Source organism: Venturia canescens, chromosome 2 (genome assembly GCF_019457755.1).
Source record: "Venturia canescens isolate UGA chromosome 2, ASM1945775v1, whole genome shotgun sequence".
Classification (NCBI taxonomy): domain Eukaryota; kingdom Metazoa; phylum Arthropoda; class Insecta; order Hymenoptera; family Ichneumonidae; genus Venturia; species Venturia canescens.
In genome coordinates, this window is record NC_057422.1 from 9,591,897 (window position 1) to 9,615,652 (window position 23,756).

The 23,756-nt window shown below is 36.8% G+C and overlaps 5 protein-coding genes and 1 long non-coding RNA gene across 12 annotated transcripts; 3 read left to right on the forward strand and 3 right to left on the reverse strand.

The window, feature by feature from the left end:
- Positions 1-389: 389 nt before the first annotated feature.
- Positions 390-10,260, reverse strand: Hecw (Hecw ubiquitin protein ligase). The gene is made up of 9 exons (XM_043412322.1): positions 10,127-10,260; positions 7,349-8,574; positions 6,956-7,246; positions 6,672-6,861; positions 5,947-6,476; positions 5,105-5,442; positions 4,719-4,919; positions 3,661-4,620; positions 390-3,521 (listed from the first exon to the last, which is right to left on the reverse strand). The coding sequence occupies exons 2-9, from the start codon at positions 8,483-8,485 to the stop codon at positions 3,410-3,412; spliced, it is 3,759 nt and encodes a 1,252-aa protein (XP_043268257.1). The 5' UTR covers positions 8,486-8,574; positions 10,127-10,260; the 3' UTR covers positions 390-3,409.
- On the forward strand, positions 10,242-16,560 carry anchor (integral membrane protein GPR155 homolog anchor). The gene is made up of 13 exons (XM_043412326.1): positions 10,242-10,358; positions 10,709-10,883; positions 11,203-11,292; positions 11,461-11,578; positions 11,657-11,946; positions 12,260-13,074; positions 13,175-13,242; positions 13,335-13,481; positions 13,565-13,707; positions 13,998-14,175; positions 14,250-14,430; positions 14,550-14,736; positions 14,892-16,560. Exons 4-13 carry the CDS (start codon positions 11,493-11,495, stop codon positions 15,203-15,205), a joined length of 2,409 nt encoding a protein of 802 aa, XP_043268261.1. The 5' UTR covers positions 10,242-10,358; positions 10,709-10,883; positions 11,203-11,292; positions 11,461-11,492; the 3' UTR covers positions 15,206-16,560.
- Positions 16,447-17,730, reverse strand: Elp5 (Elongator complex protein 5). The gene is made up of 2 exons (XM_043412364.1): positions 17,589-17,730; positions 16,447-17,452 (listed from the first exon to the last, which is right to left on the reverse strand). Exons 1-2 carry the CDS (start codon positions 17,647-17,649, stop codon positions 16,644-16,646), a joined length of 870 nt encoding a protein of 289 aa, XP_043268299.1. The 5' UTR covers positions 17,650-17,730; the 3' UTR covers positions 16,447-16,643.
- Positions 17,731-17,911: 181 nt separating this feature from the next.
- Positions 17,912-20,840, forward strand: alc (5'-AMP-activated protein kinase subunit beta-1). Of its 7 annotated transcripts, none has more exons than XM_043412372.1 (6): positions 17,912-18,013; positions 18,580-18,586; positions 18,957-19,196; positions 19,708-19,971; positions 20,097-20,327; positions 20,466-20,840. In XM_043412372.1, exons 3-6 carry the CDS (start codon positions 18,999-19,001, stop codon positions 20,610-20,612), a joined length of 840 nt encoding a protein of 279 aa, XP_043268307.1. In that variant the 5' UTR covers positions 17,912-18,013; positions 18,580-18,586; positions 18,957-18,998; the 3' UTR covers positions 20,613-20,840. The 7 variants fall into 7 exon arrangements, with proteins under 7 accessions (XP_043268307.1, XP_043268306.1, XP_043268300.1 ...); XM_043412365.1 differs by having other exon boundaries at positions 17,996-18,013; positions 18,316-18,586; XM_043412367.1 differs by lacking the exon at positions 17,912-18,013 and adding an exon at positions 18,129-18,427 and having other exon boundaries at positions 18,547-18,586.
- Positions 20,841-20,957: 117 nt separating this feature from the next.
- Positions 20,958-23,676, reverse strand: LOC122406714 (pancreatic lipase-related protein 2-like). Its single transcript, XM_043412362.1, has 5 exons — positions 22,500-23,676; positions 22,065-22,213; positions 21,732-21,908; positions 21,383-21,658; positions 20,958-21,276 (listed from the first exon to the last, which is right to left on the reverse strand). Exons 1-5 carry the CDS (start codon positions 22,733-22,735, stop codon positions 20,972-20,974), a joined length of 1,143 nt encoding a protein of 380 aa, XP_043268297.1. The 5' UTR covers positions 22,736-23,676; the 3' UTR covers positions 20,958-20,971.
- On the forward strand, positions 21,261-22,639 carry LOC122406722 (uncharacterized). Its single transcript, XR_006260053.1, has 3 exons — positions 21,261-21,660; positions 21,760-21,903; positions 22,447-22,639. It is a non-coding gene; the product is annotated as an uncharacterized lncRNA (long non-coding RNA).
- Positions 23,677-23,756: the final 80 nt, after the last annotated feature.

The window sequence follows — 23,756 nt, forward strand, 5'->3', positions numbered from 1 at the left end:
AAATGGAAGTTTGATGAGCTGCGTTGCGGCAGTCACGGAGCTCAAGGTCACGAGGCCATGTCCTTACCATGATATAATGCTCTTCATTCAATCGCGTTTCCTTCCCCCTTCATTCACAGATTCGTATCATATTACGGGCAATTGAATTTTACGACGTTATCGATTTGTCAGCCGATTTTTCACAGGCTCATAAAATATGTCAAAATTTCTTCGCCATGTTCGGTGAAATAATTCGGGGCGGGGAGGGAAGAAAGTTGAGAAAATATTTGACAGCTGCGAACGTTGAATCCTGAGAAGACAAGAAAAATGATTGTTTTTTTGTGGGTTTTGTAGACAGAAAATTAAATAAAATTGTGGGGGAAAAAAGAAGAATGAATTTGGCTCGAGCGTTCTATGTAACAAAAATGCATTTATTCATTGCAACAATATGGTATTTGGAATAAATAATTGAACATTTTTTTTCAACAATCGTGTATACTATAATGATAATATTTTGAGCAGATTTACGAATAATCTACTCGAACGTTTCTTCCTTTGCGAGCAATAATATATTCCTGGATTTCTACAGACTGAAATTTGTCCTACTGTCTAAACATGACTAGGCTTTTAAGACTGAATCGCAAATATTGTGAAACTTTCGTTGGCTGCTTATTTCGAAAAAAAATCCACGCTGCTTTGCTCTTATCTGTTGGATCGATAAACTACTTTCGAGTTATTCATTGTACGATGATTTTCATTGTCGATCGCGAATCATCGACCGGAGTGTCAATATTAAAAAACAAATTCATTAAAACTAGTAAAAAAATGAGTGAATTGTGCTCGAAAATATCGTCGACGATTCTCGTTCGCCCGATCAATCGTACGCAAAATGTGGAATGATCATTTCGTTGCAAATGCATTTTTTCATTTACTTTAATATCGAAGATTATCCTAAATAAATTACCGACTCGTTCGAGAATGTTCGCTGCTAAATTTGCTGCGTTATTCATTTTTCAATACAAAATTCTACGCGCTCGTATATTAACAGCGATAAATAATAAAATTTCGTTAAATCATACACGAAGTGATGAATTTTAATTAATCATGATTATTTCACCTTTTCCATCAGCTAAAAAAGTCTGTTGGAAAAACTGTTGACATTTGGATTACGCGGAATATTATTATCGTAATTTCATTACGTATTATGCGTTGATTTGCTTTTTTTTTCAAGTTTTTTTGCTCGGCTGTGATGAAAGGTGAAAACGAACGCTCGATATTCATTTCGATATATTTCCTTACGTATATTCTCATCAATGAGTCGAAAATTTCGGTCAATCGAATCGTTATTATTATCGCGTATATATTCGTATGTATATACTCGTACAAGTGCTTTTTCTAGCAATAAAAACAAGTCCGAATGTATGGAACTTGTTAGAAATATCGACGTACGAACGGGTACTCGATCGTGGCAGTTTGGAGCATCGCGAAATGCGCTTTTTTATAACAGTGAAACGTTCGATTCTCCGCGATTAGATTCTATCGAATGTATGAAGCTTAGAAACGCGATTTTTATTAATTTTTGCCTGTTTTACGGATTATTTGAGGTGAAGCGTAGGCGCGGGGCCATATTCTTTATTACTTTTGTGTTTTAAACAATTGTGGCCGATTACAATAATATCAATGAACCGTGATAGGCAAACGAGCGTGAAGAAATTATAATGATTATCGTACGAACTAGATTTTCATTTTATCGAACTTTACCACGACGCGTATTCAAGGCTCAAACACGGCACTAACTTTGGGCGTGTGTATACGACAGTGCGGAAGATAAATCGATCCTTCACATAAATTCGCTCAATGAAATACTATTTTGAAAGAATGATTTTGATAATATTTTGAAAATCGTTGCTCGAGCCATGAAACTTTGATGGTGTGACGGAAACAATTGACAAAGTATTTCGAAACGAATCATTGATACAATAATACTTCGAAATAAATCAATTATAAATGACACTCGAACCGCTACAAATCAGCGAGCGTTCTCTGCCAATTACTTTACGACTCAATATCGACCCGTACACTGTACATTTGCTTATTTTTTTTCTTATAAACGAATTTTAATATTATAAACAATTGCCCCGAGTAAAACGGGGGCTTGTTTGCATTTTCAATGCCAATCGCGAATTACACTTGACACTATCCAACTTTATCTTCCCATACAAATAAATTAGGATCCGTGTTAATAGAGCCTTTTCCAGTTTCCACTGTCCAAAAATACGGTTTCAAAACTTCCTGGACCTCCCAATCAACAATTTTTTCAAACCCAATTACAACTTTTCGTTTTCTATTTTCCGTACAATCGAGCATCTTCCATCACTTTATCAAATAGTTTGAGTGCGTTTATTATTGAACATCGGACTGAATAAATGCGTCTAACATTAATCAGCGAATGAGCATTTTCTGTTGAAAGTTCTTTAAATATTCCATCTTCGAAGCAAGTTATTTTTTGTTCGCTAATCGGAGCTTCACAAGAGAAAAAATAACAATAAATTTCTCATAAAAACATTGCAAAGTTCGTCGATAAAATCCTCAGCGATGACGACTTTCACGTATTGAAAATAAAATTTAGCCATAGCACGAGACCTCGCCAAAAGATTCAGTCCGAGATGGGCTTTCGGGCTGCGTATAGATTTTAAAAAAAGCTCCGTATTTTTAGACAGTCAAAGACGAGAAAAATTCTAGTTCAGAATGACATATATATATTTATATCAATCGGTTGCTCACTCGTATACTACTTTTTGGACAGAATTCCCATAACTTTGAAATCGAAGGAATAAACGGTGAGCAAATGCTTCGAGAGTATATCACTTCAACTTATCAAGATTCACAATTCCGATAAAGTTAAACTTTCATTCGAAAAGTTGTACACTTGCGTGAAACATAATACACTTTATAATAAAATTAATTGTATTCGTATACTTAATATTCTGCATGAATAATGCATGGTGAAGATGAAGTGTAAATTTTGTATTGATTTATCTTCTGAGTATGAAAAACGCCTAGAGATTATTGAACGTATATTCCATCGGATGAAATTTGTTTTACGAAAAACGATGAAATCGGTAGTCAAGATATTAGAATGCCCACTGATAAAAATAATTATTGGCTTGGATGTACTTAAAAATAAATAAATATTTGTTTTCTTTCGTCGAACAAGAGTTATTAGTTTTTTCCTTCTTTTGTAACTCTGAAAACATGCTCTCGCATAATAACGCAACGGTGAAATAATCGTCGAAATAAAATAATTATGTACAACTTGATATCTACACGTAATCATTATTCGACTAGCTGTTAACCTGGGCTGTTAACCGAGGAGCATTCCGAGGAGTTATTGTGTATCCAGCCACGATCATTATAAACGACGATAATCTTACTCAATCCCAAAGGTATTTGTTTCCTCAACCGCTAGTAGGAGCTTCTCGTATAAAATTTCAGGCGTCGGATACGGTGGCAAATCCAATCTGTTGAAACACGTATGAGCTCTGGAAATAAAGGAAGCACCATTTTTTTAATAACATCGTTGGAATCTGGAACCAGATGATTGTGGAGTAGGGGAAAATCGTAATTTATGATTTGTCTACTGATGATTGAAGGCATTGGGAAATTCACTGGCCGTTATACCTCGGTAAACTATTAGGCCGACCCCATTTTTCGATGCAGAATTTTCTCGGGCCCGTAGATCCTCGAAGCGCGGCAAAGCCCTCGTAAGGAATGCTTGAAGTGCCAGTGACAAATTGTAAAAGCCGTAATCTTTGCTCGTTAGTAAAACGACTGATGCTGCTCCAGAACCACTCGACAACGGGATGACCGTCGTGATAACCACTGCGATATTCAGTGTGTGCCCTCCAATCGTTGAGATCGATCTCAGCTGCGCCGGCGATAACCAATTCCAATTCTCGTGCATCGAAAACCGAGACTAAACGCGGCTCGACGACTTCGTAGAAGCCACGTACGAGGGATTCGGTCTGTTCGGAAACGCCGCGTTCGAGACGCCATCGTACAACGCGCTCGATATATTCCTTTTTATTTTTCTCCGTAACCGTGATGTTTCGACCTCCCGGTTTGAGCTCGCGTTCGGCAACGCGTCCCAAAAGTTCTTCGGTTACGGAGAAAGTCAATTCCAAGGGTTCGATGCTTATGTCACGCTCTTTTATCCACATCAAACTCTGATGAAATTCCTGATCCAGACTTTCCAAATCACTCAGACTCGCCGGCACTCTCAACAACGCTTTGTAAAATGGTCTTGTGAAAAAAGCGTCCAGCAGATACTGATGCACCAAAGCGAGACCCAATACACGACCGGAAAATCTAAACCAGTCGTGATAGTTGTCGACGAATGCTGACATCGGTGACACCTGCACGGTATAAGTGTCGTTTGCTGAATATTCGAATAAACCGTAATAAGGATTGAACAATTCCCGAGAAAGGTGAAAGAAAAATTCACGTGACGGTCCACCGTAATCCAAGCCCTCCTCGTGATCGAATATCACGACGAGCTTTCCCTTCTGAAGATCCTTTTTCGATGCCGCCATTATACGAGTAAACGCATCTTCCAACAAATGCTCTCTTCTTATGTGCAATCTGCACATCGAAAAAATCAACGATTAAAAATCACGGTCTTTTCATATTTCAGATTTTGCCCTAAAAACAAATTTTATTTCGTTAAAAAATGAACTCACTTCAATTTCCCAGGTCCTTGACCGAAACCCTTACTCTCGAGTTTCCGGTAAAATGTACGAAGCTTCGCCTCGAAATCTCTCCTGTAAGGAGCCGGGGCTCGAGCCGAAGCTCTTGCCAAACCGGGTGAAGCGTGAGGACTCCCGAGAGGAGATCTGCCAATGTTGCCCGGAATGTACGACATTATTTCCTGCTCGAACAAACTGCAGAAGGAACAGAAGGTATATTTTTGTGTTAGAATCAGTTCTTTCCCTGATTTTCAAAATACTTTTCATTCTAAACTACTGATAATTAAAAATGATTAAAAAAAAATTCATTACAAAAAGAAAATGATGGTTTTTCAACGATCACAGCATCTCGAATGAAAAAATCATATTGTATTTACTACCTGAGTAAGAGTGCGAGAGGTACATCGTGGCCTAAACGTTGCAATGCTGCAGACCCCTCGACCCTAATCGTGTTGACTTTTTCTCTGAGTGCAATGTTTTGGCCCAGAGCTCCGTGACGCTCTTTCAAAATATCCATTATATTTGGCTGTCTCAGAAAAGCCACAACTTTGTCATTGTAGGCAATCGGTATTTCTGTCGTTGTCGTAATACCCGATTGTTGAGGTCTCGGTGGAGGCACAGGAGCTTCGTCGAGATGAGTCCGAGGATGGGTTGCCTCAGTCGGTAATCTTGGATCGATGAAAGACGTCGTTTTTCGAGCGTGACAGATGAAAAATTTCTGCAAAATAGAAAGCGGTTGTCAATTGAGTATTTTGCAATGCCTATTCTTACTACATTCTCTTCGATGCAATTGTTTGACAAATTGATTTCGAAGGTATATCATAAAATAAAATCATACGGAAATGGTACTGGTAACAAATTTCTAAAAAAAAAAATCTGATAGCGAAACATCGCTGAAATTGAATATTATGAATGAACTGAACAAATGAATCTCATACCAACTCCAAAATAATCACATTGCTCAATGACAACAAAAATTAATTTGGAACTGTTAGATAAAAATGTTATTTTAGATGAAAAAAATATACTAGTTTGGGAGATAAATTGGTTACAGCGGTATCAGATGCAGTTTCGGTTAGAATTGGCTCGGATCCAACGTTTCAACGTCGGACTAAATTCCATCTCCAATTGTAACTTATTTCGCCATTACTTTAGTGATAAAAATTTTAAAAATTCGACTATAGATGACAAAACTCGAGCTTATTCAATTTGTGATTTTTACCTTTCCAGTACGGTCGAGTTTGGATTCATATCCCCGAGGGAGATCCTTCGTAGGATCGGCAAAAAAGTTGACCAAAGCAACCAAATCTCGATTGTGCTCGTATCTCGGAAAAACCATGGGATCTCGTCGAATTCTTCCAATCATGTGTTTCAAGCTCGGATTACGATTGTAAAATTCAAGTGCTTCCATGTTGGTATGAAGAACGGTGAAAAAATCAGGCCTCGATAAAAACAAAACGGGGCTGATGTTGGCAATGTCACAAGTTTCGTTACTAGGAGCAGCGACTCTTTCGCTTGTTCCTTCACCATTTTCCGGCTGGCTCGTGTTAACCGCACTCGGAGTATCTCGATCTATATTGTCCGAACGTGATATCGTACGACGTACGCTCTGGTATCTTCGATCAAGCTGCTGACGTCTCATTTCGCAGCCAGTGTTACGAGGTGCCAAACCCGGTCGTTGCCAAGTCGTTGTACGATTCACATGATCAATGTAAAAAACTCGACCGTGACTATCGATCCTTGCTTCCCAGGCTAAAGAAGAGAATATCGAATAAAATAGAAATAATTTCATAAAAAGATATTTTTTCACTTTCGTCGAGTCTTTTTGAGGCAACGGTCGGTAGAATAAAATGTCAACTTAAAAAAAATCAGATTATCAAGACAGAAGATAAGAATTTACAATTAAAAATTTGATACCGTTCTTTTGAGGAGATTTTGGAATCTTACATGGTGGAAGCGGTTCTTCGGACGTAAGAGAGGCGTTCGAAGAAGGACAAACTGGCAGAGGCCTCGGACGGTGAGTCGGTGTTGGCGGACATTCGCCTTGATTTATAAGAGCTGGTTCTGGTCTCACCAGTGGCTTATGAGTTCGTGGCGAACTTAAAAGTGCAATACTTTTCGTAATAGCCGTTCGCGCCTTTTATGAAAAAAAAGAAAAAACAGTGTTCATCGCAAACGAGATCGACCATATGAATATTGCTTAAAACTCGTTGATGCACAAGTTGTAATACTTTTAAAGCTGCCGTTTCATCAACGTCGACAATTTCAAAACCAAAACAATCTTCGGGCCGACACGGCGCCGAGTGCTTTTGTTGATGACGCGTTGCCGATTCCGGTAAACCATCCATCACCGCGTTCCGCCGTTGTAATATTTTGTGTGTCATTCTTGGCGGCAAAGGCGGAGGGTTCGAGTACAAAGTATGGTAAAGTGGTTCCGGAGCTGACGGACCACCTGTACTTCTCCATAATTGGTAATATTCAACGGGCTCCTGACGCTCGCGACGATGAACAACTTTGTTTTTCTAAACAAGACACATAAGTGAAAATTTGATTAGTTTTTCAATGAAGTACCATTCAGGGTCCAAATTTACGAGGGATTTGAGTATCGATGAAAAGATACGTACAATTTTCACTTGATTTTGATGAGGTTTCGAGACCCTTTGAGATTCGGTGTCCGAGTTGCTGCCCTCGCTGCTATAAGACAATCCTGGCTCGATTTCCAAACCCGTCGTCCCATCGTCCAATTCGTGATCGTTGACCGAAGAGCCTTCTGCCAACGCCGAAGCATTTTCTGCTAGATCTATCCGCTGCTGAGCTTTTGCCACTTGGAGTAAATTAACGAGACTCGGCAGTTTGAACGGTTTTTTAAGATTCAACGGGCTGGTATCATCCTGCGAATTTCCAGGCATGTGTTCGATGTTCGAAGAGTTTGATGAGGATGGCAGAGAAATATCAATTTCAACATTTTTTCCATTGGTGCGTTCGCATCTAGCAGCCAATTCGTAAAGCGCTGCGTTTGATCTTTCTCCTTCCACGCTCTCCGTCGAACTGTGAGGATCTTCGAGCGATAAGGAGAGGGCATTAGTCGATCGTAAATTACCACATTCTTTTTCGTAATCCGACCTGTACTCAACGCTGTTACTTTGTCGATTTTTACGCATCGATTCTTTCTTCTTTATTCCGGATTTACCGGACGGGGAATGTTTGCGAGGACAGTCGAATGACTGTGAATAACACGGCGATTCTTCGTTACAATTATCAGAGGGACGAACTGAATTTCCCATGAAAAATCTACGCGATCCTAACACTCGTTTCGCATCTTCCAAACCATCCACGTTAGATTGTTCCTCGTAATGATATTTCGATGAAGATGGTAATTCATTGAAATCTTTGGTATCGCCGTTCTGGCAAGAGTATCTCAAATTTCTAGCACAATCAACTTCATCCGGATCTGAATCTCTCTCATCATACTGCTCAGCCTCCGGAGCCGATGAATTTGCTATTTTCATTTTGCTCTTACCCCGCACGCTTTCCGCTTCGGGTACTTTTGAAACATTATTTTCAGCTACGTTTTCAGCAAATTGCCCTGTAGAGTCCTCATTGCCTGAGCTCGATGCGGTCCCATTTTCAACAATTCCTTGTCTGGTTTCCAGAGATTGCGCCGCATCGCTGGAAGTCTTTGGTTCTGACGATTCGGTTGTGTGACCGTTGGACAGATTATCTTCATCCATTCCACTACTTGTACTCTGCTTTGGCAACATTTTGATAACATTTAATCAGTCACCTCTGTCTGGTTTTTGATCAGTGATCAATGGCAATTGAATTCAATCGTTACAAGCTTCCTGGGCTCCTGAACAGAAGAAAGACATTTGATAATGAAAAATTCAATATACAAGTTTCCCATTTAAAAAATTCTGTGATTGCTTTTGTCTACGGTTTTTTCATTAATTACTCTTACAGTCCATTCATGTACTGAAATATAAATCAACAGCTTTGAATGAACAATGTTAGTAATCTCAAGGAACGTTTGTTTCGTAGATAAATGTTTTTCCAGAATTTGATATGGATATCAGAAATTATCAGGGATGAATCAGAGTCATAGTCATCATTTGTGACATCATGATTAACATGCTTCAAGACCCATGAACCTTCATGCATTATTTATCACAGTAATATATACATTGAAAGTATGTGACTACACACAGAGACAAAAGCCAACGAAGATTAAGATATTTTTTTATCTCAAATTTCATACTAATTCAGTAATAATTGAAATTGATAAATTTCCAGGTCTCCACAATTACTGTGATTTTCGTTATATGCTTATTTCCTATAGCATGCACCAACTATATCCAACTCGTACTGTCAAGCCTCCCATTTGAAATTTTTGTATAAAATGTTCAAACATCTATGTTTGAACTTCAATGTTTAAACATTGGTGATGGACTTCAACAAATACACAAATAAAAACTGAATTTTACTGAAACACGTTTATATTATGTTCAAGTATTAAATGAAAATGATAGGATTTCTTCTAAAAGACATTGAAAAAAAATATTTTTAACATTCAAATTTATTTAAATTTTTATGATACTTAATATGAAAACTGTAGATAATCATCCTCTAAAGATAAATATTCAAATACAGTTGACGGTAGTTATGGTCATTTATATTCAACTGCTAGTTTTCACAAAAAACAATATGTTCTTAAGAATTTTTCTTAAGTTTTATTGCAATATAGTACTAAATGATTCTTTTTGTATAACCTTGATAAAATCTGTTTGTAACTCTCTATACATTTCTAAAGAATGAGAACATACAGGATGATGAGTAATACAGGTATGTACTTTAGTTATAAATTTATTATACATTTTTATGCAATATTCAACAAAATTCCTCAATTTTGTTGAATGTTAAAAAATGTTCATTTAAAGTAAAAAATTTTCTGTAAATATTTGCGTAGTACCGGATTGAATAATAATAAAAAAAGTATAAATTACTTATAATACTGTATTGAATACTGAAATCTCAAGGACATCATTTGATCCTACTGAACGCAAATAATGAAAAATTTCAGAAAGATAAAAAATTAAGTATTTTGACAGAAAAAAATTTGTCTTTAATAATTTTTAGAACAAAAGATCGAAAATTGGAGGAAAACATGAGAATTTTTACGATAATTAAAAAACTTTTTGAATGTGTTGATGCTACAATGAAGAAGAGGATAAAACGCAAATAAAAGAATTGCGACGTCAGCATTCATAAAAAATACAATGCAGTCGACCAAGTAATTTTTATTGGAAAATTTTTTGCGATCCCGAGGTGCTAATTAACTCTTTCGAACGAAAAAAAACAACCAGGAAAATGTCAAAATATTAAAAGGTTGGAAATAATACACTTACATATTTCCCCATCATATTTTCACTGTTTTCCATAAAAATTTGTCGAAACTCTTCCACAGTAAACACGAATAATACAATTTGTGTGCAGTGGAGTAATAATTTGAATTAAATTCTAATTCACTGATGTGTTAAGATAATTAGGTGCAACGATTAAAATGATATATATTTGACAGAAGGATATAGCCCAGCAACTACCGGACGAACCGGACCTGACGTGAAGCTAGACTGAAAGGTTCGCATCACGGAGTTTTGTACGGGGTGACCGGGGTGACTATTGTCAATAAAGGAGAGATGTTTTTTTTTCTTCATACCCGAGATAGGATTTTTACTGTTGTTATTAGTTTGATAGAGTGGTTTCACCAACGATTATATATGCATTTTTATTAAAAAATACAAGGATTTTTTCACGGATCAATCATTATTATTAACGAATTTTTCATTCGATATACGTTATTATTTTGTAGTTTTTCGTTGAACTGTCAACGTTAAAATCTGATTTGAAAATAAAATCGTCGATCGCATACTCATTCTGCACCCTATTATAAACATCATTCATAAATACTAAAGAATATTCAATTAAAGTTGCCGACATTTGAATGAAGTAAAAAAACGGATAATTGAATCCGGAAGTTTACATTTCTCACTCACGCCTGCGCTGCAGCCTGAGTCCGTAGCAGACAAGTTGGACGTCATTTCAACCTTATCGTTTGTCACGTCAGTCACCGGTTGCGAATACCAATGACTGGGTATCTACTTGGTATGTTCGAAATGCAAATGCAACGATGCAGCTATACTTATGCTATTTTGCATTTGCTTGAGGTGTGACGTAGTTAATATTAAATAATGTTCATTAAGATTGAAAACGGCAGTGTCAGTCCGAAATCGTTGTTCACAAACGTTCGTTAAAAGTGAAGAGATCCTGTTAAAAAAATATTCTCGTTGTGTGTTATGATCATATAAAAAACATAAAAACTTCATCTACTACCCACACCTCCATCAACTGACAATACACTGTTTAATTAATGTTACGATATACGTATAGCAGACAAATATACGTTGAAGAAACTTCTTTCCAGTCCCGAGGGTAACAACTTATGCGAGAAATCAGGATTTGAATTATATAAAAAATGAGTCACTGTCGCATGGAACGAACATCGACATGACGAGTAAGCAAACAGTTGTCACACAAAAAATTATAATCGTAGATTCAAATATCAAGTGCTAGTTTTTTATTTGGATTTATATAGTCTAATGTGATCAAAAACTAACCATTTGTTCGTTCCATCAAAAAGTCGTGTGTATTGGGGGAGGCTAACAAAGAAACTTTTTTTCAGGAATATTGTGTGATCAACTCTTATAAATAATTATGGACGAACTTCTGGGCATGGGAGATACTCCAACAGATAATCTCTATCTGGCATTGATACAATGTTTTGCTATTATATTGTGCGGGTAAATATCGTGAATAATTTTTTTTACTGGAAAAACATAATTCTTGTCAATACCACTGAAAAAATGACATTTCCGTAGCTATGCCGCTGGGAGATTGGACATCATCACAAAGCTAGAAGCAAATGGTCTCAATACGTTTGTTGGGACATTTGCTCTACCATCTTTGATATTTCTGTCTCTTGCCAAGCTTGATTTCTCTCTAGTCAATTGGAGATTTCTTTTGGCTGTATTACTAGCCAAAAGTGCAGTATTTTTTGTTGTTCTTGCCATATCAATGATCACAAATAAAGCTTCCAATCCTGGTCGAGCTGCTTTATTCGCTATTTTCACAACACAGAGCAATGATTTTGCTATTGGTTACCCGATGAGTAAGTTTGTCACAACCTCTCTTTTATAAAAAAGTTTACAATTATATCGCTTTGATTTTTTTCTTTTTCAAAACATTTTGAAATTATCTCAAAAATCCTGTTTCTTTTTATATCGAAACTCAAAATTACAATAAGCATCAATAAGCATAATTGGGTCAAAAATTCTCTAAAGCGTCAGACTCATGTAAAAATAAATGTTAGTGAAAAATGATGAAATTGGAAAGCTCTCGAGCACAATCAAAATCTCGGTACATAGAATTTTTGTGTTTCAACTGATTATCATTAAATGAACTATTATGATTTTTCTTTCCAGTCGCTGCCCTTTACGGCGATACACATCCCGAGTACGCTGCGTATCTGTACCTAATGGCGCCAATATCACTCGCGATATTGAATCCAATAGGTTTCGTACTTCTCGAGATTGGAAAGCGTAGCACGAGTGAAGTAACGACGAGTAGATTGTCCCTGATTTTTTCAATATTTAAAGGGATTGCACGGAACCCAATATTATTCATGACGGTGCTCGGTATTATCGGAAATCTTGCGTTTAGTCATCAAATACCGAAAATGCTTGAATCAACGCTCGAAGTTTTAGGCAATGCGTTTTCAGCCAGCGCATTGTTTCTTCTTGGATTAATGATGGTTGGAAAGGTTCATACTCTCAAAGGAGCGGCTCTTGTAATACCCGGTATTTTAATATGCATTAAATTGCTCGTTCTGCCACTGGTTATAAGAGAATCTGTGATCTTACTCGACGCCGGTGTTAACGAAACGGATACGAGGGATTTGAGCACATACGGGTTTCTTTATGGCACTATACCGACAGCCCCTGCTCTTTTCATCTTCACCATGCGTTACAATCTCGATATCGATCTAATCGCTTCCTCAATGGTCGCCTGTACTTTTTTATCCGCTCCCTTAATGTTTGTCTCGGCGAAACTCATCACAGCCATTTACGATGGTGTTACTCCGAGCAAATATGCACGACAGTTAAACGCATTTTCCATGGATGTGAGCGCAGCTTCTGCAGCTGCCTGCATATGGTTGATAATTTGCTTCGTTCTTCTCGAAGGAAAAAAGTACAAAAGAGTCCTCCATCGATGTACTCTTGCTATTGTCGTCGCTCAGGTTCGTATATCATAAGGTTATTGATTTTCAACGAAATCAAATTGAAATTGCTATCCAGAAAAATAGTGGAATTTTTTTAATTCACATTTTTATTTTCCAGCTCGCTGTCTCGATCGGTGTCATCATTTGGACGAAATTGGATTCAAGTAGCACTGGCTCTGTTCTATGGTACGGAAAAAAGATGGAAATGTACAATCGAAACTTTTCGCACTCAATTTTTTCTAGTTTTAACTGATGAAAACTTGCTTTCATTATCGAAGGTACATTCAATTTGTTCTTATTACTGCCGGCGTATACGCGAGTCGAGTTTGGACGGCTGCACTCGCAGCTTCACTTCTTTTTTTAACAGCACGTTCGCAATCTTTCGTAAAGGGTTTGCAAAGATGGTTCATTCCCGTAGCGTGGTCGTAAGTGCATTGAAACAAAAAAAATCATTTTTTTGTCGTTTTCTTTCAATTTAATAACTTTCCATAATTGCGTTTCAATACAGAGTTCCTCTTCTGATCGTCGCTATAATGTGTCTGGCGGCAACGCCGAATGAACCGACGAATTTCGATCTGAGAAATCCTAACTTTCAAATGGGCAGAGTACAAGCAGCGATGTCGATACTTGTTTTACTCTTCTGCTTCATAGGTAAGAATGACTCGATCGAAAATTGAAAACGGATATCCCTAAAAAATGACAGTTATTTTGATTGAGATTCTGAAACGTTACAATGAAAGCATTATTGTTACAACGTTCAGACAAAATTTTCTTTGTCGAGTAGTAAGAAAATTTTTTCTCTGTAACATCAATTTTTCTAAGAGAATATGAAAAAAAAAATCGTCCGGCTAATAGTTTTTCGATGCATGAATATCTGAAAATCCTATGTTATCATTTCTTCGATTTCTCTATTTAATTTCTTTATCGTCATTCTCTTACAGTAACATTAGGCTGCTTGATACTTCATCAAAGATATCAAAGACGAAACAATACATACGCTGATATAATATCGAGCAGTGAAAACCAGGAACAAACAGAAGAAATTAACAGAAATATCATTGAAAACAGAGATGTTGTTGACGTTGAGGACCTTATCTCACCGACCAACAGTTTACCAAGGTTGATTCATTGAGTCTCGAATATGAAAATACGTGATAAATTGAAAAAATTGACCGTACTGCATATGATTTTAGTGGAAATTGTGGTTTCGACGGAGCATGTCGTTATCCACATGGTTTGTGTGCGGCTAATGGGATGAGGGAATCTCGGCAGAATTTGATGTCTGAAACGGTTTCAAACGCGGTTGATACTGACGATCCGCAGATCCTCCGGCACTTAGTGTTTTTGATTCTTCTTTTGTGCTCAATGTTTACCGTGAGTTTACCACATAAACGAAACGTGTATGATGAATTTGAAAAAATATTTTGCGAGCTGGGAGAACACTACTGCAGAGTTCGAAAATTCTAATTCCATAATGGACATTTTATTTACAGGGTTTGGCTTTGAGCATTGGAATGTTGATAATGGAACAATTAACTGGAGTTTACGCGGAGATGGCATTTTTAGATGTGGCTCTAAACTTCGGACAATCTTTAATCGCTTTTGCGATTTTCGGTTTGGATCCAGGACTCGGCCGAATCGGCAAGTGGATGAAGACAACTTGTCGCGAATGGAGAGAAGGTAACTTGACCTTTTTGAACGTGAATATTAACCAAAAATGGACGATTTCCCATAATTGTCTATAATTATTGAAAATGCTTTCGATTATGTTTGTACGAAGCGGAGAGCCAAGAGAGAAAATGTACTTTTTAACTCACGGAGTAATTTCATTGCAGCCCGAGAATTTAAACTTCCTGATGAGGATTCACTGAGCATCGAAGCGCGATTCATTCGGGATCAATTCAAGCAATGTCACCTGACGGAATGTCGTAATCGAATAGCGATGTGTCGCAGACGATTGTTGAAAGTTTATCAAGGAGCATTCACAGGCTGCGATCTTGTTGATTGGCTAATCGAGGCTGGGATTGCCCAAAGTAGGGAAGAAGCGGTGCGTTATGGTCGATGTCTTCTTGAGAGTCGGGTCGTTCATCATATCGATGGGAATCAACACTTTCAAGATAAAAATTGGTTGTATACCTTCAATGCTTGAAAGTAGATTTTCATCAGAAACACACACACACCCACACTCATGCGCATATAAAAAAGTGATTCCACTTTTCTGTAGCTACTTTCAATCATGAAATATTTTTAACGATCTCATTTCATAAATCTTGCCAAAGGAAAGCCGAAAAGAGAATCAATTCAAGACATTTATTGTCGTGCTAATGGAAATATTTATTTTAATAGGATTATACCATCGCTTATAGACGTTTCCGCTTCGAGATGCGGAAAAAGTTATTCTATTTTTTTGTGCTCGAGTTTTTCTGCCTATAGGTGTGGCAAACATTTTTTTTCCTCACATTTTTTGAAACTTTCTATAAATTTTTGAATGATAGAAAAATGTAGCGTTAGTTATATTCTTGCACAAATGACCTAGCAGTATCCGTATTTTTTTTTTGTTTTACCGTTAGAGTGATTTATTTTGAAAAATTTTTCGAACACAAGTACTAGTACACGACCTTGATGAATGAAGATTTATGAATTTTTTAAAAATACCAATATTCCATGAGATGTTTAAATTTAAGCTCTCGAAAAGTTGAACACATTTGTATATTTGTTTTCGCAAAACTCACAAAGTGGGTGATAAATTTATCTGATGTCTCGGATAAATTTTAGTATTTTTGTTACATGAATTAAGTTTAACAGATTGTATTATGAGCCCAACGATCGAAAAAAATGTTGTACCGTATGTTCCTCGAAGATTGTAATAGTGGGATGGCCTTATCACGATTAAAATCAACTTGTAAGAAAGAATAAAATCTTTCAGGCATTTGCTGCAACTTGTGTGCGATAGCAAAATGAAGTTATAAATACCCCGTACTATAGCGGTGGCTGTGTTAGCGAACAGATTTTTATTATTTATTATGGAAGATGGTGCGCTCGGTCTAGAAAGAAAAAACCGTTCTCGATGTGATGCACAAAGTGAAAGGGAGGCTCCAAACCGATACAGTCGACAGGCTCATGTAATCGTGTTTATTAGGTTTATTTTTTCATGGCGAATAAAAAAAAATGTTTTAAAGTATCAAGTTAAAGATTATGAGGGAAAAGAATGAATGAGTATTTGACGAGTAGTGATTAATGTAATAAAATAATCCCCATTCGGTAGCTTACGATCTTCAAACCAAAAATAGGACAATATACATTGAAATTATAAGGAAAAGAGAAGAGATGACAAACTTTAAGAGATTCTCATGGAAAAAAAATCATAAGATAATTGATTAAGACGAACAATTGTGAAATAAGCATATATTTTATTGCTGTTTTATGGGATGTTGTTGGCTTTTCGCGTTACGTGTATTTTAGCCAAAAAATTTAACAATAAATATGCGACAGTACGGAATAAAATATACCCTCACTTTTTATCCAGTAAAGATGGTGATCAATTATTTGATAAATTTTCTTATATCTAGAGTCAAATTTCGTTTCGATCAGAATGGTAAATCGTCATCCGGATCTTCCTCGTCTATATCGTCAATGCTGTCAGGTTCGTAAAGAATTTGTGACTCATTTTGAGTCGTTGCTCCTTGACTATAAGGCAACGGAGTGTTTTTTCTTTGCTCCTGTTCCCGAGCATTCATCTCAATTCTGAAGGTAGCCTGGGGTTTTTCTTGTGCATGTTGAGCAGGAGGAATGATTTCTGGGGCACTGTGATTCGAAGCTGTTTCTCTAACGATTTCGTAAGTGTCCAATATAAATTCTTGAAAAATGTGAGCTCTGTGATGCAAAATACCACCTCCTTGTTTCCGGTGATTCAAATATACTTCGTATTGTATGTGGTCCCTTTGCGAAGTGTACGAATTTAATTTCTCTAAACGAACGTAAGTCGTACCAAGAGTTTCGATACGTGGAATTTTATTCTGACTAAAATCTCTCTTGTATATGCAAATCATTTGGGCACAACGAGAACTTAATTTTTCTACAAAGCGCAAGGCTTTGGACAAACCTACCAAAAGTATGAGAGAACTTAAGCAATCTACAATCACTACTGAATTCACTTGGAGAATTTTGCCGTTTACTATGCCTTCTAATTTGGCAACATCGTCTTTATCGTCATCCACAAACACTGTGTAATAATCGTGGAGTTTCAGGTCAACATTTTTAATATTTTTTGTATATTTTTCATATACAAACTTTGGTCCGGAGAATAGTAAAAATTCCACTGTGTTGCCAAGACCTTTGTCGTTCCACATTTGCAGCCAACCCAGAATTAGACTTTGTGAACGCATCACTTCTTGTCCTAGATTCCAAAAAATAAACATTTTTTCATATCAATATCAGCACTTTCAATATGAGCAGAAAGTATGTATAAGCGCAATATTTAAATTTATAAAACAGTGCTGGAATAATAAGTACATGTTTCGTGTTTAACCTACCATCATCAATAACAATGAATTTTGCCCCTGGGAATAGGGGGAGAGTTTTGATCTGTGCCATTTTTCAAACATATACGATCATCCGTTTCCGTTAATTATTTTTTTCCTCTTCCATACGGTATTATGAGTATGAAAGCAGTTTATATTTCGCTGGTTATATGTGGTGCATGTGTGATGAATTTGATTTTAATAAATATATAATAGTCAATACACACGTGGCGGTCGGCATTAAAGAAAATATGATGGAATAATATCATAGACCGTTTTTGCTGGTTTCATCGGTAACATACCACTCTGAGTATGCTAAATCCCTGCTAGAGAATAACTACACACCTGAAGATAAAATTGAGCTTTTACGTAAACTTTCGACTTTCTGGCTAGAAGACGATTACTTTGAAACAACAACTTCGTTTCGGAATTCGTTTGTAAGTTATATGTCTCGACAGCACACAAAAAAAACACAAACACACAATAGGAGGGCGTAGAAGCGATTTCAAACTCGAATTAATGTCAACAAAAAGTATTTGTGCGACGTTGGAGCAGATAATAAGAAAACAAGAACTGTCGAAGAATAAGCATTTGAACGAAAGTCTTAATATATCAAAACATTCGTTTGTCCATATAGTATATAACCCAAATTTGCGAAATGAACTCGACCTATGCCTATGCTTACAAAATTTGTCTCTACGACATGTTCGAATAATATACCCCTTCTCTTATTGAGTAGGCATAAAATTTATCCATACTTTTTACGTCTACGCACTGCACCATTTCGTCTGTCGTTGTATATCGTGTTGTAAAAAAAAAGTGAGAAACAGAGAGCGTGCAAAACAGTGGCGGTGAGAACCTTGATACAAGTTTTATTTGTCGTCAAATCAGCTGATGATCAAAGAACTGGGAATAATATTATTTTTTTTTGCTGACACACGTCAAACGAACCATCGAATGGAATATACAGCTCGTTCCTAATGTGAACTTGGCACTATTCTAGATTATTGGTGAGCTTAATTTTTTTCAATATCTTAGCAGTGGTTAGATTCTTTTTTTGTTCGCGTAAACAATGAACTTTTCAATACTGAGGAAAAAATCATAACTTTTACGAGAGTGAAAAGACGGTCTTATATTGACACTTTTAATACAATTTTTTGAAAATTTACTCCAGGCTCTGTTCTTTCGAACGATCGCAAGAGTATGCAATATTAATGCCAAAATTTTTGTTTCATTTAGAAATTAGTTGAGTTTTTTTCGAATTTTCTATTGGAGCATTCAATTGATAAAGCCAAATTTCGTATAAATTATTATATGCTATTTGCAATGACATGAAAATCTGTATACAACACTAGTATTTCAATTCATTTTTATTCAAAGTATATTATCAAGCCGTTGCCACCAGTACACCATCAAGGAACGATGGGTAATGCAGGAAGTAATCAACCAGTGAATCATCATCACGGTGGTACAGTAGCACGGGACAGTCACAGACACAATAAAGATCATCCTCCTCCGTCGCCTAGCAAAGATGGTCAAGCGTTTGTTTTTGCCAAAAAGCCTAGCCAAAAGCTTGTCTTCCAGTCTTCGCACGAGGAGGAGGAGCCATATTTCTCAAAGGTTTAACGCACAATCAATCATTACATTACTATTACATAACACCTTCATTAGTTTACTACGAATTATAGATAATCACATATTTGAACAGTTTTTTTACTTCTGTCCCTGAAACCGGATCTAGTCACTAATCAATTTCCCAAATGCCAATAATAAATAAAGTTTTAACTATTGACGATCATTCCGGACTTTATCTTTTTATTTGATCTTATCACCCGGAACATTATTTCTGTCTTTCATTTCGGGGAGCTTTCTTTTTTGATGATAAGCACATTTATAGTAAAATTTTTTAATTTCTTTAAAGTGAAAAAAAATGTTCTTGTGGATACCTCTTTTAATACCCTTTTACAATTTTTTGCTATCCTCATATGATCTGTGTTAATGAATATGCTATCGAATAGTTGGATTTATTACATTTTATTTTTATATTGAAAGATCACATAATATCATAAAAATTTAATTGAACATTGTTTTTCGATAATATAAACGAAATTGTAATGAAACAATCATTTAGGATGGCGACAATTTCGGAACTCCGCGTCCCCGATCCAACACGGTGTCGGAAGGAACCAAAGTATCGGACAGCAAAGTTTTACCAACTGTTTTCAAGTGGGAAGGAGGTGGCAAACAAGTTTATATAAGCGGTACTTTTTCGGGTTGGAAAACATTACCAATGGTCAAGAGTCACGGTGATTTTGTGACTATAATAGATTTGCCAGAAGGAGAGCATCAGTACAAATTTTATGTTGACGGAGAGTGGAGACATGATCCTGGTTTGGTAGATAAAACCATATTTTCCTTTCTGTGCAAACAAAAACGTGGAAAATCAGTACCCACCAGTATTAAAGATTAATGCCCGTAAATCCTCATAACTCAGAAATCGAAAACTCACTTTATTCACAGAAAATCGTCGACAATGGTCTTGGTGCTAAAAACAATATGGTATCAGTGAAAAAATCCGATTTCGAGGTGTTTCAAGCTCTAGCGAAAGACAGCGAGGGTGTTACGAGCAGTGCTCAAACCGAGTACGGCCAGGACATACCGCCACAGAAACCATGGGAAAAAGTAGCTGGTCCACCAATCTTACCGCCTCATTTACTGCAAGTTATTCTGAACAAAGACACGCCTTTGTCCGTAAGTTAAACATTCAAATTTCTAACTTAATCATGTCTTTCTCTCAAATTTCTTTTCATCATTGCAAAACTAAATCTCCCTGCTAATGAATACATCAGTAGCTGTTTTTACTCATTCTCATAACGTTCTTGTTTGCAGTGCGAACCAACATTGCTCCCCGAGCCAAATCACGTTATGTTGAATCACTTGTACGCCTTGAGCATCAAGGACAGCGTAATGGTGCTCTCAGCGACGCACCGTTACCGTAAAAAATACGTCACGACTCTTCTTTACAAGCCGATTTAACCGCTGTTATTTTTCGAAAATTCAGTTTTTATTACCTTCAGCGGTTTTATACATATATATATATACACACGTACACATACACACACACACACGAAACTATATTAAAATTATTATCTTTATGAATAGGGATGCAAAGAGCAAATGTCAACTCGATTCGAGACGAAGTGATTGATTTTTTTTGTAGATCAGATATTATTTATGATAATAAAAAAAATGGTATGTGGAAAATCTTCTGGATTACCGAGCCATTATTGTTTTGAATCATGTTGAATTTGATTTCAAGTTCATCACGATAAATCTAAAGGAATTGAAGTAGAATAATTGGTTGACGAACTTTCGTGTCTCATTTATCTGTGTACTCAAATTTCATTCGTGCCGCAAATTCGCGAGCCATCAGCGTCGATACTCCAGCCCCCAGGTTCCTCACAATCTTCTGTAATTTTCTTCGTCGACGTATACGCGTATGGAGGTTCGGATCTTGTTTTCAAATAGTATGTTCCTTTCGCCGATCTTTCGATGTGTTCTCCCATGTATACGGCATCGTTCTCCTCACAGGAGCCTTCGGAAAAGTGCTCCCACGTATCGCATTTCGTTGCTCGTAACCCAAGACCGGAAGTTATGCTTTCGGTGAAATAAGCGTACGAACGTCCGTGGCTGCACGCCTCTGCATTGTTTGCAAGATTATTTTTCATTGTCAGCGAATTCCGTTGAGCTCTGCACTTTTTTAATCGCTAAGCTAAATTCGTCGAATCAAACGAAACTTTGATTACCAGTAATCTCCGCTACACAACAGCAGCCAGGCTGCACAGCAACTCCTCCGTTTGGATAAAAATCAGCATCACCAATCGGCTGCAGCCAACCCAATATCCCTCCACAGGAATGTATTACGTCGACGAAATCGGCGTCGGTGCTATCGAGACGGCCAGTGGCCGCTGCGAGAATGTGAAACCCTGGCAAAGCCGGATCTAGTCCAGTTACTCGACCTAATTTTCCAGACCTGACGGACGCTCCTGTATTTCCGGCCACATGAGCTCCTAGCGAGTGTCCTGTTTGTAAAAAATGTTTCTTATAATTATTCTTATCATGAAAACCGGTTGAAAATTTGACAAGAAAATTTACCAATGAAATGAACATCTTCGGTTTTCAGGCCGGTTTCTTCGACCAAATAATCGATGAAACGTCCAGCTTCACTTCCGACTCTTCCGGTATTTCGCATTGGTCCAAGATAAAAAGTGCTCGATGCCAAGGGCTCCCAGTCGACCAAAAACACATTGTAATCGCCATGATTGATGTAAGCTGAAAAACAGGTCGTTTATTCAACCACGAAATGCCTTTCTTGTCTTCTCTAAATGAACTCAAATTTTGTCACACCCCATCTTTCTTTTATTTTTGTTTATTTTATGCTTTCATTCGCATGCAAACATAAAAAATTCTTTATGTTGTAATTGTCACCTGTTTTCATGTCAGTCAAACCCTTGCCAGTCGAACTCGATTTCCATCCATGAGTTATAAATTTCGTTTTCCGAGATGGTGAGAAATCTGATTTTTTCAATGCCTCCGTATCATTGACGTACAGCGCTGTCCCATTTTCTGGGCCGGATCTGTGAATTAATCGATCATTATCAATGAAAATTTAGCAGATAAATGTCTCACTTCATCGTAATCGTTCAGAACGAAGAAATTCCGGTAGCTCAGTTAATTTATCATTTTGGAAATAAACCCTGAGACTTAATTCGATTAAAATCACTTTTTATCGCTATTAGAATCATTTTTACAATTCAAAAATGTTTGCTGAGTAAATAAACATAATATTAAAGTACGATTTTTGTTTTAGATCTACAAAGGAATAATGCGGTAAAATTTTTTCTGATCGATGTGTTAAAGTACCTTGTGAAGAGCAGAAAATGGATGGCTTGATCATCCAATATACTGCGAGACTCGGGTTCTTGTCCTTTGAGAATGGCAACTTGAGGTTTTTCATTTCCATCTGGCATAAAAATCCACTCTTCGCCATAACCGTCATAACGATCTTTCAACGGACTTTGAATTATCGAACGGACCTCGTGAAATTGCAGCAAGCATATCAGACCAATAAAGTTGGAGAGAGAATTTGAAAAGTGCATACTTCTAAAGATATGAAATTTTGTTCCAAACAATATTGACGAAAAAATGCTTTGCTTAGAAATCACAAAAAAATTCCAATTGATGACTGATCCCCGACAGGAAATTCAAACAAAATTGATGAGAGAGAGGTACTTCGAGATCCAGAAAATCTTAAATTAATAACGTAGTCCTGGGAGGAAGCTTCGTGGATCTGACCACGTCCGAGGGATTTACTGAACCTAAATATAGGCCGACAAAACCTTTTATATAAATGCTTAAGATTATGAGAGAGAAGAAAATCCGTGCGAGTGCTTGTCTCTTTTTGTGGCCCAGTTAGTAAGGTGTTTATCTCGTGTTTTTTATCGTGACATGCGGAAATACTGTCAAGCAGCGGTCGAGCAATATCTCACCTAGTAATCATCCACCTGAAGAGTGGACTTGTTGCCTAATTAATGTTGACAGTACAGTCATTTTCAAAAAGTACCGATAATTTCATTTAATTTTGTATTAACAATCTTTCATGAATTACAATATTCTTCGATTGTTGGGTTTTCAAAATTGTTGATGAAACGGTTACGAATCGATATCGGTAATTCAGAACAATTTTGAATCGATGTCGAATTTCAAGAATTCCTTGAGAAAGTTTAATTTCGTTTCTTCTAATATTAATTTAAAGTTTTTAAAAATTTGTTCGAATTTGGCGAAACTGAAAGCTTTTCAGTTTCAAGCAACTATTGCCGGAAGAAACTCGCTTTACAGACTTAAGCACTTTTTATCATTTCGAATAGATATGTAAATTTTCATTCTATATTTCTAATGTTTGAACGTTCGTACACCATTTACATTCAAAATTGGTACCGTCTGGTTTAAAAATTTGTTTTTATTTTTGGTGGTGAGTGTCCAAATCTGAGAATCTTTGAGGCAACTTGCACCGGAAATGTTCCTATCACTGCAGTTCTTCGTTTTTTTGCTCAAGATTGCACCTCAAAACTCAGAGTATAATGCAACCATTTCCTGACTTCTGGCAACGATGGAAAAAAG

Excerpts from the sequence above, each read along its gene's own strand:
- Hecw (XM_043412322.1), bottom strand. The coding sequence starts at position 8,485 with ATGTTGCCAAAGCAGAGTACAAGTAGTGGAATGGATGAAGATAATCTG. Across the intron at positions 4,920-5,104 it reads CCTCTCGCACTCTTACTCAG|TTTGTTCGAGCAGGAAATAA; the intron begins GTAGTAAATACA and ends TTCCTTCTGCAG. Across the intron at positions 4,621-4,718 it reads CAAGGACCTGGGAAATTGAA|ATTGCACATAAGAAGAGAGC; the intron begins GTGAGTTCATTT and ends TTCGATGTGCAG.
- Elp5 (XM_043412364.1), bottom strand. The coding sequence starts at position 17,649 with ATGGCACAGATCAAAACTCTCCCCCTATTCCCAGGGGCAAAATTCATT. Across the intron at positions 17,453-17,588 it reads ATTCATTGTTATTGATGATG|GACAAGAAGTGATGCGTTCA; the intron begins GTAGGTTAAACA and ends TTTGGAATCTAG.
- alc (XM_043412372.1), top strand. The coding sequence starts at position 18,999 with ATGGGTAATGCAGGAAGTAATCAACCAGTGAATCATCATCACGGTGGT. Across the intron at positions 19,197-19,707 it reads AGGAGCCATATTTCTCAAAG|GATGGCGACAATTTCGGAAC; the intron begins GTTTAACGCACA and ends ACAATCATTTAG. Across the intron at positions 20,328-20,465 it reads ACAAAGACACGCCTTTGTCC|TGCGAACCAACATTGCTCCC; the intron begins GTAAGTTAAACA and ends TCTTGTTTGCAG.
- LOC122406714 (XM_043412362.1), bottom strand. The coding sequence starts at position 22,735 with ATGCACTTTTCAAATTCTCTCTCCAACTTTATTGGTCTGATATGCTTG. Across the intron at positions 21,659-21,731 it reads CGAAGATGTTCATTTCATTG|GACACTCGCTAGGAGCTCAT; the intron begins GTAAATTTTCTT and ends TTTTACAAACAG. Across the intron at positions 21,277-21,382 it reads TTGTGTAGCGGAGATTACTG|AGGCGTGCAGCCACGGACGT; the intron begins GTAATCAAAGTT and ends CAAACAATGCAG.
- anchor (XM_043412326.1), top strand. The coding sequence starts at position 11,493 with ATGGACGAACTTCTGGGCATGGGAGATACTCCAACAGATAATCTCTAT. Across the intron at positions 11,947-12,259 it reads TGCTATTGGTTACCCGATGA|TCGCTGCCCTTTACGGCGAT; the intron begins GTAAGTTTGTCA and ends TTTTCTTTCCAG. Across the intron at positions 13,075-13,174 it reads TTGCTATTGTCGTCGCTCAG|CTCGCTGTCTCGATCGGTGT; the intron begins GTTCGTATATCA and ends TTTATTTTCCAG.